Source organism: Artemia franciscana, chromosome 8 (assembly GCF_032884065.1).
Source record: "Artemia franciscana chromosome 8, ASM3288406v1, whole genome shotgun sequence".
Lineage (NCBI taxonomy): Eukaryota > Metazoa > Arthropoda > Branchiopoda > Anostraca > Artemiidae > Artemia > Artemia franciscana.
The window spans coordinates 2,851,494-2,871,569 of record NC_088870.1 but is presented as its reverse complement, the minus strand read 5'-3'; the positions used below and the strand labels follow the sequence as shown (position 1 = coordinate 2,871,569).

The 20,076-nt window shown below is 36.3% G+C and overlaps 1 protein-coding gene across 1 annotated transcript in view; it reads left to right on the top strand.

Moving 5' to 3' along the window:
- Positions 1-20,076, top strand: part of LOC136029880 (biotin--protein ligase-like) — a gene marked incomplete in the record, with an annotated part of 100,159 nt that overhangs the window by 50,130 nt on the left and 29,953 nt on the right. Inside the window, 1 exon segment of the mRNA XM_065708359.1 lies at positions 4,704-4,861. Within this exon segment, the coding sequence (XP_065564431.1) occupies positions 4,704-4,861 (158 nt within the window).

Sequence of the window (20,076 nt, the reverse complement as noted above, 5' to 3'; positions counted from 1 at the left end):
TTCCCATGCTCTTGTCAATAGAAACCGAAACTTTAAGAATTGGAAGTTTTTACTACAATATACCAATAAAAAGTTTATGTTTTTTTGTCAATTCTAGTTGTGAAAAATCAATAATCTTAGATGTTCCCATGAAAAGTTACGAGCATGAGTAAAATTAAATAATTTTAGAACAAAGAGTAAAATGGAACCCTTTATAAAAATAAAAAAACAACAAAAAAATGAATTAAGCTAAATTAAACAAACATGTAAAAAGAAAAAAGAAAAACAAAAATTGGAAAATATTGAGGTTTGAGTTTTGTTTATTTTTTGTATATTATGTCTCTGTATTTTCATTTGTTAAATTCTGTAAAGGCAGTAGCCTATAGTCTAAGAAATTATTTATGGTTGTTTAGTTCCAATTGGGTGTCTACAGATTGCTAATTCTGGAATTTTTACGGACGAAAAGCTCTGTCAAATTTAACTAATTAGTTAGTAACAAAGTTAACTAATTAGTTAACTCATTTTGCTTATATATCTCTACGATTTGACGTGGTAACACAGTCAGAAAGGCACTACCCAAAAAATTGCATAATTTTAAAACAACCGAAAAATCGTGGTTTTGATGTTCTTAGTATTTTTTGTCCTTGATGTTTCTGTCTTTGTTCTTCTCAAACCTGGAATAAAAATACCTCAAGAGGGGCTTCACGAACTGAAAAAAAGTTATCTTCATAATGTTGTGCCTTGATTGAAGTTTCTAAGAAATATTCTCAAGTTGAACCGGCCTGACTCTTGATATCCCTCTTCATATAACCTATTCACAGGGAATGTCAAAAAGGAAGCTTTCCTCTTATCTTCTCTAATACGAAAGTAATTGATCTTTTCCTCACTGGAACGGAAAATGGATTATGTGAACGTTAAGAGCTATAAATCGACCGTGGTAACTGGAGAAGTGTTATGTGACACGCTTTTTTTTCAGTTCAAATTTATATCACAGAGAAAAAGAGAGATTACTCGTAAGAAATCTTGTGAGGAATAACTTTTTGTTCTGTTCAATGGATTAACTTTCACACAGTGCAACCAAATCAAGAATTCCACTCTTCTTTTTTCTTACTGGCTCAGAATTTCAGGAAAGAGCACAAGAGAACCAATCAGGTTTTTCAACGGCTGGGCTATTTGGCTTCCATTTCTAATAAAGTTTTAGAAATAATATGATTGGCTTACAAAAATACATCAGACACATAAACCAATGGATTGCAAGCACACGTTTTACCAAGGAATTATTGGAATGAAATTTTCTTTTTCATGTTGTTTACGCCTCAGAAAGCAATCTGAATCCTCAGCGTCCTTGCGGCTCTTCTAAGCTAGAACAGTTGAATTAATTGGATGGCAAAGGACAAGTATTTAGAAGGCAATTACCTCTTAAATCTGACGAATATTTTTACTGGTATTTAAGCAAAAAATACCTTTTTTAGTGAAGCCTATTTCTATAGAAAAAAAAAATGAAAAAGCAAAAGTATCTCCCAAGATTTCGAAATATATATTTTGATCACTCCTCCCTCATTCAATGTATTCACGTAAACATTGCATGTTTTGACTTGGGCCTAAATACTATATTTAATTTTCAACTGTATCATATTATATTTTAAACATTATTAATACAACGGGTCCATCAATTATATTTTTGAATTATATTATGCCTCTCCCCCCTCCCCAAGCTTGCCAGTGGGACCTTAAGTTTTTGGTTTGTTGTTGGTGAACCGTCTGTTTTATTATCTTTGTAATCTTATCTTAATTGATAGATCACCGATTGATTGGATTTACCGTGGAGGTCAGCACTATAATGCCGATGAAAGAGAAAAAAAACTCGAGAAATTTTTCTTCATCAGCTTTCCAGATGACTTGGACGAACGATCTATTCTTCGAGATCCAAATCTAGCGAAACAATTCTGAGATATTTATCCCAGTTTCTCGGTTTCAATCCTTAAAACTCCAATTCATAAAACCCAACCCTTAGCTCTGATCGAGAGGTAAGATAGAAAAACCCAAATCCTGATCTCTACTTGGATTTGGATTCAGTCAGCTTTGCGGTCTTATGTAGTGTCAGTCTCATGCGAAGTTAGATGGTGACACCAACGTTTTGTAAAAAAAAAAGAAAATTCCGACACCCTAATTTATACAGAACGGATACTGCACGGAATCGTGATCTTTCTTGAAAAATTAAATGCAATAATTGAGGGTAAACGAAAAACGACAATTGTCTGTATTTTATCAATGAAAGTACCCTAAAATGCTTTCTGAAGTGGTTTTCTGCTAAAATTAAATGCAACACACTTTTGGATTAAAACGTTCACGATTAAAAAACGCTAAAACGTTTTGGATTAAAACCTTTACGATTAAAACGTTTTGAGGTAACAAAAATTAATGATAAAGAGACATTGGTTGTACCATTCAAACTAGGAGAAACGAATATACAGTATTATGTACAGTATATATATTTACAGTATATTACATTATATACAGTATATATTATACGTTATATATATACATTATACAATGTATAATTATATACATTTTGTATATAATGTATAATTATATACAATGTATAATATACCAACGGGGAATTGTTCGATATACTTTATAAAGCTCACATCAGAATAGGCCACAGAGGAAGAACACGTATGCTCAAAGAGATGCAAAATAGATCAAGAGATTTCGGACATTCAATATATATATATATATATATATATATATATTAATATGTGTAAATGACCTTCCTCTAAAAGTTGAGGAATATTCCTCGCTTGGAGATGTGTTTTGGAAGATGAAGCTCTCCTTTTTAACAAAATAGTTGTTATCATTTGCTTAAAGCATAAACTCTTATGTTTCCAACACTTAACTAAACCATCCTTAGTCAAAAACCTAGTTCAGTCAAGAAACAAATAAAACCCAAAATTTGTTCTATATTCAGGCCTATATTTTTAACTATTTTTGATCCTTACGAGTTCAGTGGTCCTTTCATCCTCCCTAACTTAGTCTATTTTACCACATGAACAGGGAGTAATAAACTAACCAAAAGGAGAAAAACTATCGAAAGTTTCAAGAATATTCAACTTATACCAGTTAACATAATATTAAGTTAATGCTTATTAAGTTAATGCATAATATTATGTTAATAATATTAACATAATACACTTTAATTTTAAGACTTCAAGGTGGTAATGTATCTTCGTAATCAAGAATCAATCAAAAGTCCAAAGCCAACTTCAGTTTTGTCTTCTTTTCTCATTTTCACTTAAACGTTAGTATATTATGAATATACTAAGGGCAATGCGTGGGAAAGAAACCTATCTGCAGAAAATGTCAAAATGAAATTTCCATGTCAATGCTTCTCGTCTTTCTTAATGCACAAGTAATTGCCATTTTCGCCACTGAAATGGAAAATGTGGTTATTAAGGATGTAAAAAGCCGATATCCCTCTTCTATACAAAAAATAATTAAAAAACCAGGTTTTACATCCTGTTTTGTATGTATGCATATATGTATATATATATATATATATATATATATATATATATATATATATATATATATATATATATATATATATATATATATATATATATATATATATATATATATATATATATATATATATATATATATATATATATATATATATATATATATATATATATATATATATATATATATATATATATATATATATATATATATATATATATATATATATATATATATATATATATATATATATATATATATAGGATATCGGAGAAAGAGAAAAATTACTTATGAATGTAAAAACATATCACAGACTGAAGATTGTTTTTTTATAATTCTTTTTCCTGATTTGCCGAGCAACTATGTAACTTTCGGTGACTTTGCATGCATCAGTGAATGGAGCAAAGAAATAACTTTCATTTGTTGTATCAATGCGCACCTAACTTCTACAAAGTGGTTGGGGATAAAGGTGACAACCTTCTAGTTAATATGAGACAGGGTATTTGTGGAATACGCTGCCGATATTGGACGGATTGAAGCAAGTAATGGACGCCAAAATCTTGCTGGGGGGGGATGAATCTTCCTGAACATATGAAGCACATATCATGATGCAAGAAATGATCCCTTGAGGAGCTCTTCAAGGTGGGAGAAGCAATGGTGACACCTTGACGTCATCAGTGAAGGCTCTTCTGTAAGGTGAAAAAGAAGATAAAGGAAAGCCCTATGTCAAAATACCACGGTGGGAAAGTGGAGATCCAATAGCTCTTTGGCCATTTTTGTATAAACATTAGAGCAGAATGAGGAGTAAGCAAAGCTGTTTTTAAATTTGGCACTGCTTCGCCGCTTTGCAGCCACACTTTAGTTTCGAGAGAGAGGATTTATTGATGACAGAAATAAAAATGAGAAATGAAAAGTATATTTTTAGACATTTGGGCGATGGAGCGATAGTTTCCACAAATTCAATTTTTCTTCTTTTAATCAAATCAGATCTCTTATATACAAATTATTTGGGTTTTTATTTGTATTTTGAATTATAAATTTGAACAGACTGAAAAATATGAAATTAAAAAAAATTATTCTAGCATCCAATATCCGGGTTCAAGCTTCCTGTATTCCGTTATATTGTTCATGGTCAGTCAGTAAAAAACTAAAAAATTGTGCCATTTTTTTCATGACTGATGCATATATTATTTGTCTTCCAGGTAGGAGCGGTAATAAATGGATAAGTCCAAAAGGAGCTGTCACTTTTACGGTCAGATTACTGAAGCCTCGATCCTTCGCCTTTGGAAATATATCTCTTTTACAACATGCTGCGTCGCTTGCAGTGGTTCAAGCTATTAGAAGAAAAAGAGGCTATGAGGTATGAAAAAATTTAAACTCTAAAGCTACACTTTGCCAGGTTGTAATGGTTGTCATATAAGTAGAAATACGTTTGTCAAAGATATCAGAATTACTACTACTACTAACAGCTCCCGGTATTACCAAGCTGCCTGAGCCCAACACAGCTATACACGCTCCTCCTCATCCATTCAAAATTCACTCTTTGCCCCATCTCATGAAGTTGCAGTTTCGTTTAAATCCCTTTCTTATGGCATTTCCCCACCCAATTCCTCCTATGGGGCACTTCAGTAAGGTTTTTTATTGTTTCAAAAAACACAGCTGTGAAAAAGAGTTAAACTTTAGCGTAAAGAGTGAGGCGTTGAGGAGGGAAAGCCCCTTTCATATACAGAATACTTTCTGTTCGTTTTAAGTTTTAATATCGCTCCTTACTTTCACTTATAAAAACTTATTTGTTTTGTTTTTATTTAATTTCTGAGTGTTTTTGAATTAATGCAAGTTTTGTTTTTGGCTCACCGTACATGATTAATAAAAACAAAATTTGCATATTAATTTTACTTTTTTGGCTAAATGGCTTTCTCGAAATTTTGATCTTAATATTTTGAGAAAAAAGGAGCGGAGGACGGGGCATAGTTGCCCTCCAATTTTTGGTTACTCAAAAAGGGCACAAGAACTTTTTAATTTTGTTTACGAACATTTTTATTAGTAATAAATACACGTAACTTACGAATCAACTTACGGAACTAACATCCATTCTTGTATATTTTGTATTACGAATATTAGGGGGTTCGCTCTTTATCTCGCTTTACCTCGCTCTTTACGCTAAAGTTTTGTTCCAATTCTTTAAGACCCCTTAATCACAAACGCTGTTTAATAAGAATAAGTAGCTCTTATGAAAGCACTAAAAAACTTTAGCGCAAAACTTTAGTATTGACTAAGGGGTTGACCCCCTCATATATGTAATAATTTCTATTCGTTTTAAGTTTTGATGTTGCTCCTTACTTTCAGTTGAAAAACTTATTTTTTATTTAATTTCTGATCGTTTGTTAAATAGTGCTGAGAATTTCGGCACCCCCTTCATAGGAATGTCCCTTCCCCCAGGAAAAGTTCCGCCATGGAACTCCCACGTAACCCCCGACCCCCTCCCAGCTACCAGAAAAAATCCCCCTTGAAAACATCTGTATGCTTCCCAATAACCAATACTGTATGTAAACACTGGGCATAGTTCATAACTTGCAGCCCTTCCCCTCGGGACTGTTGGGGATTAAGTCATCCTCAAAGACATAGTTGTCATATCTTTCGATCATGTCGAACAAAATGGCTATCTCAGAATTTTTATCGGGTGACTTCGGGAAAAAATGATTGTGGGATGGGGCCTACTTGCCCTCGATTTTTTGGTCACTCAAAAAGGGAACTAGAACTTTTAATTTCCTTTCGAATGAGCCCTTCCGCGATATTCCGCGATACGATCATCCCTGGGGTAAAAAGTGATCTTTCTAAAAAAGATACAAAACTCCACGTTTTTGCAGATTGGAGCTGAAACCTCTAAAGTACGGTTCTCTGATACGCTGAATCTGATGATGTGATTCTCATCCAGTTTCTATGACTCTTAGGGGGTTTTCCCTCCTTCGTCGAAAAGAAGGCAAATGTTCTCAGGCACGTAACTTTTGATGGGTAAGATTAAACTCAATGAAACTTATACATTTGAAATATGCGTAAAATCTGATTCTTTTGATGTATCTATTGGTATCAAAATTCCGGTTTTTAGGATCTTGGTTACTATTGACCCGGGTCGCTCCTTACTTACAGTTCGCTACCGCGGACTGTTTGACTATGTGGTAATTTCTTTGTGATCTATGTTTGATTTGATTAGGGCTCACTTATTCATTAATAGTGATTTCTGTTCATTTTAAGCTTGAATAATAATACGAATTTATTTCTACTTTTTTTTGGTTTAGTTTAACTCTACTTTTCTTTCAAAAACTTCGCTTGTTTGGTAAAAAACTTTTTAAATTGCCTAAAGTCGAGAAAGAAATTATATTGCATAAGAAACGTTTAAATAAACGTGTTTTGTCATAAACTGGAATAAGGTCAAATATGGATTTCTCACTAATCTTGGCACTTGAAAGGTCAATTCACCCTTAACTATTCTTAATTTGTTGGGATGCATTTGTGATAATGGTTAATGTTGAAAAGCGGGCTATATATCATGGGTGCCTCCAGCGGGTGCTGGCGGGGTAGAGAAACCATACCCCCTGTAAATTAAGGATTATAAAGTAATTATGAAAAAATCAAAGGTAAGAGATTAGAGTAGGGAAAAACCAAACGGAAAAAGTATGTTGGACCATGGTTAGCTGCCTGCTAATACATTTTGTTCTTTAGTAGGGGTAATATGATTTCTAATTTATGACTGAGGAATTCTCTTCTAATTTTTCGCAACCACTTTTTCTATTTGTTTTGTTGGAGGAAAAAAATGAAGAAAATCAAATTCTTCATAGTAATGAGCGATAAGTAAATAGCGATCCTTATCAATAACAAAAGCATTAGAATCTAAATATTTTAAAACATTCAATCAAATAATCAGCTTTTTATGGTGATTCCCAATATGGATTTGTTTCGAATTTTAAGTTTAACATCCCAATTTATTTGTACATAAGATTCGTACGTTCTTAGTTCGTAAAATTATGGAAATAAGAAGGAAACAACTTAAAAGGGGGGCAATCTCGTTAAAAATACGCGGTCAAATTTTTGCCTGCATGAGTACCCATGAGCCAGCATTTGAAGCCACTAGTAGTGACGCCTCACTGCTTTTAAGCGGGACACTATCCCTTCGAATCCCGATCCCGAATCTTTTTTTAAACTTCTTCAAGACACAGGTGTTTGCTACATCATAGGGAATGTTTTCTAAGAGATGCAGGTGTCTCTTACGTCATAGCGAATGTTTTCTAAGAGATGCAGCTTATTGTTATGTTTTAAAAAACCTACGAGGGCCAGCGCTTCGTTACTCCAGGACTACCGTGGTTGTTACCTAATAGAGAGTCCTTAAAAAACCTACAAGACCCCACCAAATTAGGAAGTCTAAGATTTTTAGGTCATAGTTTCTTTCTTTCTTAAAAAAAACCTACTAGGGCAAGGGCTTCCTTACTCCATGATATCTTTGGGTTTTACCTAATAGAGAGTCTTTAAAAATCTATGACCTCGCCAAATCAGGATTTCTAAGATTGTTGTGTCACAGTTTCTCTGGTTCTTTAAAAAAAAAAACTATGAAGGCCAGGGCTTCCTTACTCCAGGATTTCTTTGGGCTTTACCTAATAGAGAGTCTTTAAAAAAAACCTATGAGCCCCGCCAAATCAGTATTTCTAGATTGTTATGCCGTATTTTGTCTGATTCTTCAAAAAACTACGAGGACCAGGGCTTCCTTACTCCAGGATTTCGTTGGGTTTTACCAAATAGAGAGTCTTTAAAAAACCTATGAGACCCCGCTAAATCACGATTTCTAAGATTGTCAAGTTATAGTTTCTCTGATTATGAAGAAATTCTACGAGGACCAGGGCTTCCTTACTCCAGGGTTTCTTTGGGTTTTACCTAATAGAGAATCTTTGAAAAAACCTATGAGACCCCGACAAATCAGGATTTCTAAGATTGTTAAGTCATAGTTTCTCTGACTCTTAAAAAACCTACGAAGGCAGGGTTAGAAAAACCTTCAGGGCCCGTTAGCGAGGGGCTTTCAAGACGCCGGGAGATAGCGAGCAATTCCAACGGAACCCCCTAGAATCCACTATCACCGTGACTGCCCTAACCTCACCTAACCACCAGGGAGCCCTAGCATCCAATTTCACTGGGGGGGGCTAGTATCCAGTTCCATCGGGGACTCTGGCATTCAATTTCATCGGAGGACCTAACCTAACCACTGGGGACCCTAGCAACCATTTCAACCGGGGACTCCAGGGGCTTTAGCAGTCAGTTCTACCGGGAGGACCCTGGCAACCAATTCCAACGAGTGCCCTAGCAGTCAATTTTAACGGGGCCCTAGCATCTAATTTCACTGATAGCTCCTAACCTAACGAACGGGGTCCCTAGCTTCCAATCCAACTGGGCCTCTAGCGAACAATTCCAACGGTTGGCCCTAGCAACCAATTTCACCGACACGACGTTTTTATAAGATGTTTCAAGGTTTCTATGGACGTCATGTAATAGGAGAATGTTTACTTATTTCGAGGATGATGCAATCTCGCGTGATATGCTAGGCTTCGGGGCCTATACGGGACCCCGCTTGTAAGTGCACACAGCAGGCACGTGGGATGCTACGTAATGACGGTGCACAAATTGGATGTTATATTATAGTTCAAGAGATTTCATTTTCTTTCAAAACATTTTCTAATGATTTAGAAAAATCTAATGACAAAAATCTAATGATTTTTGCTCAATCAGGATTCGAAAGGGGATGTTCATCCAGTGAAATAGAGCGTTAATCAGGTGGACTATGAAAACCTTTGTAATATCAGGATTCAGGAAATATATTCTACGAAATAAACACATTCACATGCGGAGAATTCCCATTTCCCGCTTAATAGAATGATTAAATTGATCGTATATTTCTAACCCTTTGTACATGAGAAAGCAAAAGCATTCGAATACTATTGATTATTGCTCCATTAGAAGCACCTACCTATTAAAATGTTATTAATTTTCTAATGTGAGCTAGACAGGTTGAGCTAGGTATTGGATCGACGAAATGTTACGTAGCATTGGTTTTAGATTTTTCGTTACATAAATAATTCTGTATTGAAGATCCGTCCTGAAACGAGTAATCTAAAAAGACACAGACTTTTTGTTGTAAGTATCAGTATTATTAATAAAAAACGTTATAAATAATGAAATCACAGAAAGAGCCGTTAAAAGTAAACAAACGGAAAAATAAAACGTGAAAAATCTCATAAAGGATAAAATATAAGCAAAAACAACCATGGAATCACCAAAAAGCCGTTAAAGCTCAACAAACGTGAGTAAACCTGATATTGGCTAAAATATAAACAAAAGGACCATGAAAGAAAGAAAGGGGTCATAGCAACCAATTCCATGGGAAAGCATGTTATTAGAGGTAAAAGTAGGCCGTATTAAGAATAATTTGTGGGAGTTCTTGATGGAAATGCCACGTTTCTTTCGGTCGAGACTATGCATATTTCATGCCATCGTGACAATATGTGTCTGACTCACCCCCTAGCGAGCAATTCCAGGGGGATCTCTTAACATCCGATTCCACCGGGGCCTAGATACCATTTCCAATGGACCCTAGTAAGCAATTCCCACGGCTTCCCCCCTAAAACCCAATTCCAACAGGGGCCCCTTAGCATCCAATTCCAGAGGGGGGATCTGTGATTAGAGGTAAACTTACTGAGACTTATTACTGAGTGGTTTTAATTGAAAAGCCATTTTTATTTGAGCCATGGCAATGCATATTCACGCCTCCTTGACAATATGTGGCTAGCCCACCCTAGCGAACAGTTCCGGAAGAGGATAGTTGTTATTGGAAATAAAATTAAACACAATTAAGAATTATTCTTGACAGGTCTTAATGAAAATACCTCATTTTCTTTGACCGCATCTGAGATTTCAGTCCCCCACTGCTAGAGATTCTTTTAACACCTCCCACTTTAATTTTTAGCTGTAGAACATGTTACTCCAAGCAATTCACGTCACCACGTCACACTACTACGGATGGCACACGGAACCCTCCGCCAACCCTTAACGTGATGGCATCCAACGCAATTCACATAAGCGTGACAATATGTGGTTGTCCCCCATGACAGCCCTATGATACGCATTATCATTCCTAAGACACTTTCCAGATATTTTGTTAATAAGATTATGCTTGAAGTCCATTCGTTCCATGTGATACCCTCCGACATGTCAATACGTGGCTGGGTCGTGGCACCCCTATGATACATAATATTATTCCTAAGAAATTTTCCAAATATTTTCTTGTTACAAATCCTGCATTAAATCCATTAGCTCGTGTTTTTTGCAAGCAAACCCTCAGTTATATAGCATATAATTTTACGACATCGTGCCACACCATGACTTACCCTCTAGCACCACTCGTCATCCTTAAGAAATTTTTCGAATATTTTTTTTTATAAAGTGATATCTGATTCTGCTATACTCGCTTCTGATCCTCGGTTACAATGGTTCAGCTTCGGATTCTACTGGTTTCCACCCCGGCTCAACCGATTCTAAATCTGACTCAGGTTCCGTCAATTCAATGATTTTGTACGCCACGGCCTCCGTGGTAATCTATGGCTGGTCATTGACAATAGCTAGTTTATTATACTTTTTCGATCAGTATCATTTTTACATTGGAGGAACAACCACTAACATGAACTTGTTGCATGCTGATATTTTGTACGTGGAACCTGCTGTGTGCTAACATGTAGAACATGCTACTCCAAGCAGTTCACGTCACCTTATCACACACTATGGATTGCATGCGGCACCCTCCGCCACCCCTTAACGTGATGGCCTCTACGGCAATTCACGTCACTCTGACTATATGTGGCTGCCCCCCTGGCAACCATATGATACTCACTATCATTCCTAAGGCATTTTCCAGATATGTTTCTAACAAAATTATGCTTCAAGTCCATTCATTCGGGTTTTCGCAAGCCAACCCTCAATGTGATACCCCCCACGGCAATTAACGCCACAATGCCAATACGTGGTTGGCTCACGGCATCCCTATGATACATATCATCATTCCTAAGGCACTTTTCAAATATTTTCTTATCACAAACCATGCTTTAGGTCTATTGTTTCGTGTTTTTTGCAAGCCAACCCTCCGTGATATGCCATGTCATTTCACGCCATCGTGCCCCACTATGACCAACCCTCTAGCACCCCTCATCATTCCTAAGATATTTTATCAAATATTTTTCTATAATAAAGTAATATCCAATTCCGTTCCCAGATTCTGACCCTTGGTTACAACGGTTCCGCTTCCAATTCTGCTGGTTTTCACCCCGGTTAGACCCATTCCAAATTTGGTTCTGGTTTTGTCAGTTCTGCTTACCCCACTTCCGTCGTCAATTCCACATTCCCAATTCTGCGAATTCCACTCCACGTTCCTTCAATTTCAAGATTTTGTATACTCTGCCTCCGTGGTAATCTAATGCTGGTCATTGCCAATAGCTAGTTTATTATACGTTTTTGATCAGTATCATTTTTACATTGGAAGTTTAAACACTTATATGAACTTGCTGCTTGCTGATTTTTGTTCTTGGAACCTGCTGCGTGCTAATTTTTTGTTCGTGAAGCATATTGCATGTTGGTTTCTCTCTTCGGGAAGCTTGTACATTGATTTTTCCCCTGGTGAAACTGATTTTGTTCATGAAACTTGTTACGTTCTGATTTTTTGCTTATGGAACTCGTTGCATGCGGATTTTTGTTCGTGAAACTTGCATTTTCGTTTTTCTCTTTGCGAAACTTATACATTGATTTTTCTCCTCGTGAAACTGATTTTCTTCGGAGAACTTGTTATGTATTGATTTTTGTTCTTGAAGCTTTTTGCATGTGGATTTTTCTCTTCGTGAAACTTGTTACATGTTGATTTTCCTGTTCGTGAAACCTTATCGTCAAACTGGTTTTGCTCATGGAACTTGTTGTGTGCTGATTGTTGCTCGTGAAACTTGTTGCATGTTGATTTTTTTCTTGGAACTTTTCGCGTGCTGATTTTGCTTCATGGACTTATTGAGTTCTGGTTTCTTTCGTGAAACTTTTTTCATGTTGATTCTTCTCTTTGTGAAACTTGTACATTGATTTTTCTCCTCGTCAAACTGATTTTGTTCACGGAACTTGTTGCATGCTGATTTTTGTCCGTGGAACTTGTTGCATGTTGTTCTTTCCCTTCGTGAAACTCGTACATTAGTTTTTTCCCCTTGCGAAACTGATTTTTTTTTTTTCCATGGAAGATGTTGCGTGCTGATTTTTGTTCGTAGAACTCGTCGCATGCTGTTCTTCTTGTGAAACTGATTTTGTTGATGCAACTTACTGCGTGCTGATTTTTGTTTGTGGAACTTCTTGCGTTGTGATTTTGTTCGTGAAACTTGTTGATTTTTCTCTTCGTGAAACTTATGCATTGGTTTTTCTCCACATGAAACTGATATTGATCATGGAACTTTTTGCATGCTGACTTTTGTATATGGAACTTGTCGCGTGCTGATTTTTGTTCGTGAAACTTGTTACACGCTGATTTTTCTCTTCGTGAAACTTGTAGACCCATTTTTCTCCCCATGAAACTGATTTTGTTCATGGAACTTGTTGCGTACTTAGTTTTGTATGTGGAATTTTTGCGTGCTGATTTTTGTTCATGAAACTTGTTGCATCTGATTTTTCTATTCGTGAAACACATATTGATTTTCTTTTTCTTCTCGTAAAACTGCTTTTGATCATGGAACTTGTTACGCGCTGATTTTGTTCGTGGAACTTGTTGCATGCTCGTTTTTGTTCATGAAACTTGATGCAAATTGTTGCGTGTTGTTTTTTGTTCATGGAACTTGCTCAATGCAGATTATTTTTGTTCGTGAAACTTGCTGCATGTTGGTTTCTAATTTCGTGAAACTTGTACATTGATTGTTTCCTCGTGAAACTGATTTTGTTAATGGAACTTGTTGTGTCCTGATATTTTTTTCGTAAAACTATTTGCGTGCTGATTTTTATTCGAGAAACTTGTTGCATCTTGATTTTTCCCCTTGTGAAACTTGTGCATTGATTTTCCCCCCTTATGAAACTGATTTTTTTTTCATGGAGCTTGTTTTGTGCTTGTTTCTTGTTCTTGGAACTTGTTGCGTGCTGATTTTCTTCGCGAAACCATTTGCATGATGATTTTTTTCTCTTCGTAAAACTTTTACATTGAGATTTCTCCTCGTGCAACTGATTTTGTTCGTTGACCTTGTTGTGTCCTAATTTTTGTTCGTGGAATTCTTCGCATGCTAATTTTTTGTTCGTGAAACTAGTTGCATGTTGATTTTTCTCTTTGTGAAATGTTGTATATTGATTTTTCTCCTAGTGAAACGTAATTTTGTTCATGGAACTTGTTGCTTGATTATTTTTCTTCGTGGAACTTGTTTTGTGCTGGTGAAACTTGTTGCATGTTGATTTTGCTCTTCGTGGAACTTGTACTTTGATTTTTCTTCTCATGAAACTGATTTTATTCATGGAACTTATTGCGTGTATATTTCTGTTTGTTGAACTTTTTGCGTGCTGGTTTTTGTTCGTGAAACTTGATGCCCTTTGATTTTTCTCTTCGTGAAACTTGTACATTGATTTTTCTCCTCGTGAAACTGATTATTTTCAGAGAACTTGCTGCCTGCTGCGTGTAGTAGTACTTGCTGCGTGCCCATTTTGTTCATGAAACTTGTTACATCTTACTTTTGCTCTTTGAGAAACTTGTATATTGATTTTTCTCCTCGTGAAACTGATTTTGTTCATGGATCTTGTCGCATGGTGATTTTTTCATGCAACTTAATTTATCGTGCAATGCTTCTAGGTTAGGTTGAGCTAGGTTAGATGAAGCATCATCTAACCTAACTTCTAACGTCATCTAACTTATCTAACGACGAGAAAAATCAGCATGCAACAAGTTTCATGAACAAAAACTCAGCATCCAAAGAGTTCCATGTAAAAAATCCGCTCGCATTATTTTCCATGCACTAAATTCGTTTCTTGAGGAGAAAAATTAGTGTACAAGTTTCACTAAGGGAAAAATCAACATTTTCACGAACTAAAATCAGCATGCGAGAAGTTTCACGAATAAAAATCAACACGCAACAAGTTCTATTAGCAAAATCAGTTTCACGTGGAGAAAAATCAATGTACAAGATCCATGAAGAGCGAAATCAACATGCAACAAGTTTCATGAACAAAATCAACACGCAACAAGCTCCACGGACAAAAATCAGCATGCAGCAAGTCCAATGAACATCAGTTTCCCGAGGATAAAAATCAGTGTACAAGTTATACGAAAAGAAAACTCAACATGCGACAAGTTTCACGAACAAAAATGAGCATGCAGCAAATTCCAAGGAAAAAATGAGCACGGTACAAGTTCCATGAACAAAATCACTTTCAAGAGGAGAATAATCAATGTAAAAGTTTCACGAGGAGAAAATTTAAGTTGCAACAAGTTTAACGAACAAAAACCTACACGCAACAAGTTCCACGAACAAAAATCAGCACACAACAAACTCAATGGAACAAAATCAATTTCACGAGGAGAAAAATCAGTGTACAAGTTTCACGAAGAGAAAAATCAACATGCAACAAGTTTCACGAACTAAAAATCAGCACGTAACAACCTCCATGAACAAACATCAGCAGGGAGCATGTTCCATGAACAGAATAAGTTTCACTATGAGAAAAATCTATTTACAACTTGAACGAAGAGAAAAATCATCATGCAACACATTCACGAACAAAAATCAGCACGCAAGAAGTTCCAAAAGCAAAAAGCAGCACGTAACAAATTCCATCAACCGAATCAGTTTCATAAGGAGAAAAATCAATGTACAAGTGTCATGAAGAGACCATATCAACATGCAGCGGTTTTCACGGACAAAAATCAGCATGAACAAAATCAGTTCCACGAGAAGAAGAATAAATATACAAGTTTAACGAAGGGAAAAACCGACATGCAACAAGTTCCACGGACAAAAATCAGCATGCAACAAGTTCCATGAACAAAATCAGTTTCACTTGGCGAAAAATCAGTGTACAAATTTCACGAAGTTAAAGATGAACATGCAACAAGTTTCACGAACAAAAAAAAATCAGCATGCAGCAAGTTCCGCGAACAAAAACCAGCGCACAACAAGTTCTATGAGCAAAATCAGTTTCACGAGACGAAAAATCACTGTACAAGTTTCAAGAATTTAAGATCAACATGCAACAAGTTTCATGAACAAAAACAAACTGCATGCAGTAAGTTCCACTAACACAAAATCAGTCCGCAACAATTTTCATGAAAAAAGTCAGCTTCACAAGGAGAAAAAAATCCATGTATAAGTTTCACGAAGACAAAAATAAACTTGCAATAAATTTCATTTACAAAAATCAGCACGCAATAAGTTCAGGGAACAAAAATAAGCACGCAAAAAGTTCCTTGAGCAAAATCAGTTTCATGACGAGAAAAATCAATGTACAAGTTTCACGAAGAGAAAAATCAGCTTGCAAAAAGTTTTTCGAACAAGATTCAGCATGCAAGAAGTTCCATGAACAAAATCAGTTTCATGTGGATAAAAGTCAGTGTACAAGTTTCAAGAAGAGAAAAATCAGAACAAAAATCAGCACGTAGTAGGTTCCACGTACAAAAAATTAGCAAGCAACAAGTTCATGTGAGTGTGCTGTTCTTCTAAAGTGAAAATGATACTGTTAGAAAAAGTATAATAAACTAGTCATTGTCAATGACCAGCCATAGATTACCACGGAGGCAGTGGCGTAAAAAATCATTGAATTGACGGAACCGGAGCTAGATTTAGAATCGGTTGAACCGGGGCGAAAACCAGTTGAAATGGAGGCAGAACCGTTGTAACCGAGGATCAGAATCGGGTGAAGCGGAATCAGATATCACTTTATAAAAAAATATTTGAAAAACTTCTTGAGTGTTGCTAGAGGGTAAGTAAATAGTGTGGCACGATGGCGTGAAATTATATGGTATATCACTGAAGGTTTGCTTGCAAAAAACACGAGCCAATGGATTTAAAGCAGGATTTGTAACAAGAAAATGTTTAGAAAATTTCTTAGAAATAACAATATGTATCATAGGGGTGCCGCGAGCCAGCCACGTATTGACATGGTGGCATGAATTGCCATGGAGGTTATCACATTGAATGGATAGATTTGAAGCATAATCTTATTAAGAAAACATCTGGAAAGTCGCTTAGGAATGATAATGCATATTATAATGGGTTGTCACGGGGACAGCCACATATTGTCACGCTTATGTGAATTGCTTTAGAGGCCATCACGGTAAGGGTTGGTGAAGGGCGCCGTTTGCCATCCGTAGTGTGACGTGTATCCGTGTGCCATCCGTAGTAGTGTGACGTGATGACGTGAATTGCTTGTAGTAGCATGTTCTACAGCTTAAAGTTAAAGTGGGAGGTGTTAAAAGAATTCGTCAGTGGTGGGGGGACTGAAATCTACGATCCAGTCAAAGAAATGAGACATTTTCATTAAGACCTCTGAGAATAACTCTTAATTTGGTTTAAATTTATCGCTAATAACAACCCTCATTCTCTGGAATTGCTTGCTAGGGTGGGCTAACCATATATTTTCTCAAAGGCATGAATATGCATAGCCATGGCTCGAAGAAAGGTAGTATTTCCATTAAAACATCTCAGTAATAACTCTTAATTTGGCTTAAATTTATCTCTAATAATAAACTCCCTTCTGGAATGGCTCTTAATATGGCTTAAATTGACCTCTAATAACAGGCCCTTCCCCTTCTGGAATTGGTTACTAGTACTGCTGTCTTTCTTTCATTCATGGTTCTTTTGCTTATATTTTATCCTATATCAGGTTTTTTCACGTTTTGATTTTCTATTTGTGAGTTTTAACTGATTTTTCCGTAATTTCATGGTTCTTTTTGCTTATACTTTATCCTCTATAAGCTTTTTCACGTTTTTTTTTCTTCTGTTTGTTGAGTTTTAACTGCTCTTTCTGTGATTTCATGATTTTAGAAAGTTTTTCTATTGATAAAACTTTTATTTACAACAAAAAGTCTGTGATTTTTTAGATTACTTATTCCAGGACGAATCTTCAATACGTAATCATATACGTTCTGAGAAATCTAAAATCTAAATCTCTAGTTCTGAAAGGGTTGGAAACATGTGATCAAATTAATCATTCTATTAAGCGAGACATGGGAATTTTCACCATGTGGAATTTGTTATTTCGTAGATTTTATAACCTAAATCATGATATTAAAAAGTTTTTTATATTCTACCTGATTAACGCTCCTATCCATTGGATAGAAATACCCTTTCGAATCCTAATGGGGACAAAAATAATTAGAATATAAAGGTTCCTTGAGAAGAAACGTCTTGAAAGAAAATGAAATCTCTTAAAGTATTGTGTAACATCCCATGTGTGCACTGTTATTACGTAACCTCCCAAGTGTGCGCTGTGCTCATTTACAAGCTGGGGTCCCTAACCGGTCCAGAACTCTAGCATATTACGCGAGATTACATCATCCTTAAAATAAGTAAACATTCCCCTTTTACATGACATCCAAAGAAATCTTGAAACTTCTTGAAAAACTTCTTGTAGATTAAATTGGTTGCTAGGGCCCTCCTTTGGAATTGCTCGCTAATGGGCCGGTTGAATTGGATGTTAGGGTCCTTGTTGGTCACTTTAGGTTAGGGGATACTAGTTAAATTGGATGCTAGAGCCCCGTTTGAATTGACTGCCAGGATCCCTAAAGCCCCCAGGTTGAAATGGTTGCTAGGGCCCCCGATGAAATTAGATGGAATTAGATTAGATGAAATTATCCTGGATCAAGGAAGCCCTGGTCCTCGTAGTTTTTTTAAGAATAGGAGAAACTATGACATAACAATCTTAGAAATCCTGATTTGGCAAGGTCTCATTGGTTTTTTTAAAGACTCTATTAGGTAAATTCCCAAAGAAATACTGAAGTAAGGAACATAATACCGACAAACAGATCAACAAGGGAAACTCAGCATACCCAATCAAACACCAAATAATCAAGCAAATTAACCCACCAAGTACTCCTCGAGCTAAACAAAACCATAAAACAACAAATTAAACCATACCAGACTTTCAACCTACTCAAAGCTTTGAAATGACAATTTGACCCGCTGAAGACATCTAGACCTAGTCAAACCCAAATTATGACAAGTTAACCCACCAAAGACAGCTCTACATACACTAAAGCATAGAACTTCGAATCAACTTACCAAAATATGTCAACCTTGTCAATACCATTAATCGACAAATTAATCGGCACCAGACACTTTAAACTATACGTAATCATAGAAAGAGAAATTGGCAAAATATCAATATGGCAAAATTGAATGCACTTAATATCCTTAGACCTTATTCCGTCCAGCGCCATCCAGGGCGCATACGGCATCAAAGACTCCGTCATTCTTCTCGAACCCGAGCAGCCGCTAATACATCCGCCCAGTCTGGCACAATAGCAGTGTTTATTGTCGCTCGGTCTTTTTCGTACGTCCAGCGTGGAGTATTCGTCGGCCTGCCTCTGCGTCTTGAGCCCCCTGGATTTCATTGGAACGTCATCTTCGGTAGTCCACTGTCCAGCATGCGTAGTACATGACCAAGAAAGTTCCAGCGTTTATACTTGATTACTTCTGTGACAGGTGGCTGCATGGTGTGGGTTCGTATTTGGTCGTTGGTGACTCGGTACCAGCGGACGTGCAACAATCGTCGGAGACAGTAATTCTCAAAGGCTAGCAGACATTTGTCTAGAGTTTGGTTGAGTTTCCAGGTTTCATATGAGTAAAGCAGCACTTAATATATGATATTCAACATATCCACCCCAAGCTGCCAAGTACTAAATTTATTCAAACCAATCGAACACGCTGAAATCCAAACCTCTACACCCTGTTACCGGAAAATCTTAAAAGGTATTTTCCCCAGGATTAAAAAAAAACGTCAAATCAGTGCAAATCGGCATTGATCAACGAAAGCTATACAACTTGAATCCTAACATAGGAAATTCATCAGCGACAAATTAGAATAAACAATGTATCACTGAATCTTATCAGACACACCTCCTTCGACACAGAAAGTCTAACAAGAGCAAGACTACAGACATAGATCAACCCACAAATCCCGATACAAATCAACGCAGCACATAGGAGCACAAAACGATCCAGAGCTGGCAACCTCATGCAGGAGACTCAACCCTGGTAAATCCGCTTAGAAAACTCAACACAAGAAACTCGGAGTAGACTATATGCCTGGATACACATGAGTCCGCACATGGCAATTGGTAACCTATGAGATGATTTTAATATCAAGTTAATTAATGATTTTAATTCAATTAATGATTGTAATTTCAAACTGCAAAGTATTCCTGTTGTAAATATTTGATATTTCCCTCAACCTTTAGCTAAAACAGATATCCACACTCATCCTTTATCCTTTAGCACACCCCCCTAAATTAATTCGATGCCTAATGTTATCTTTCAAGTATCAGAGCTGCCC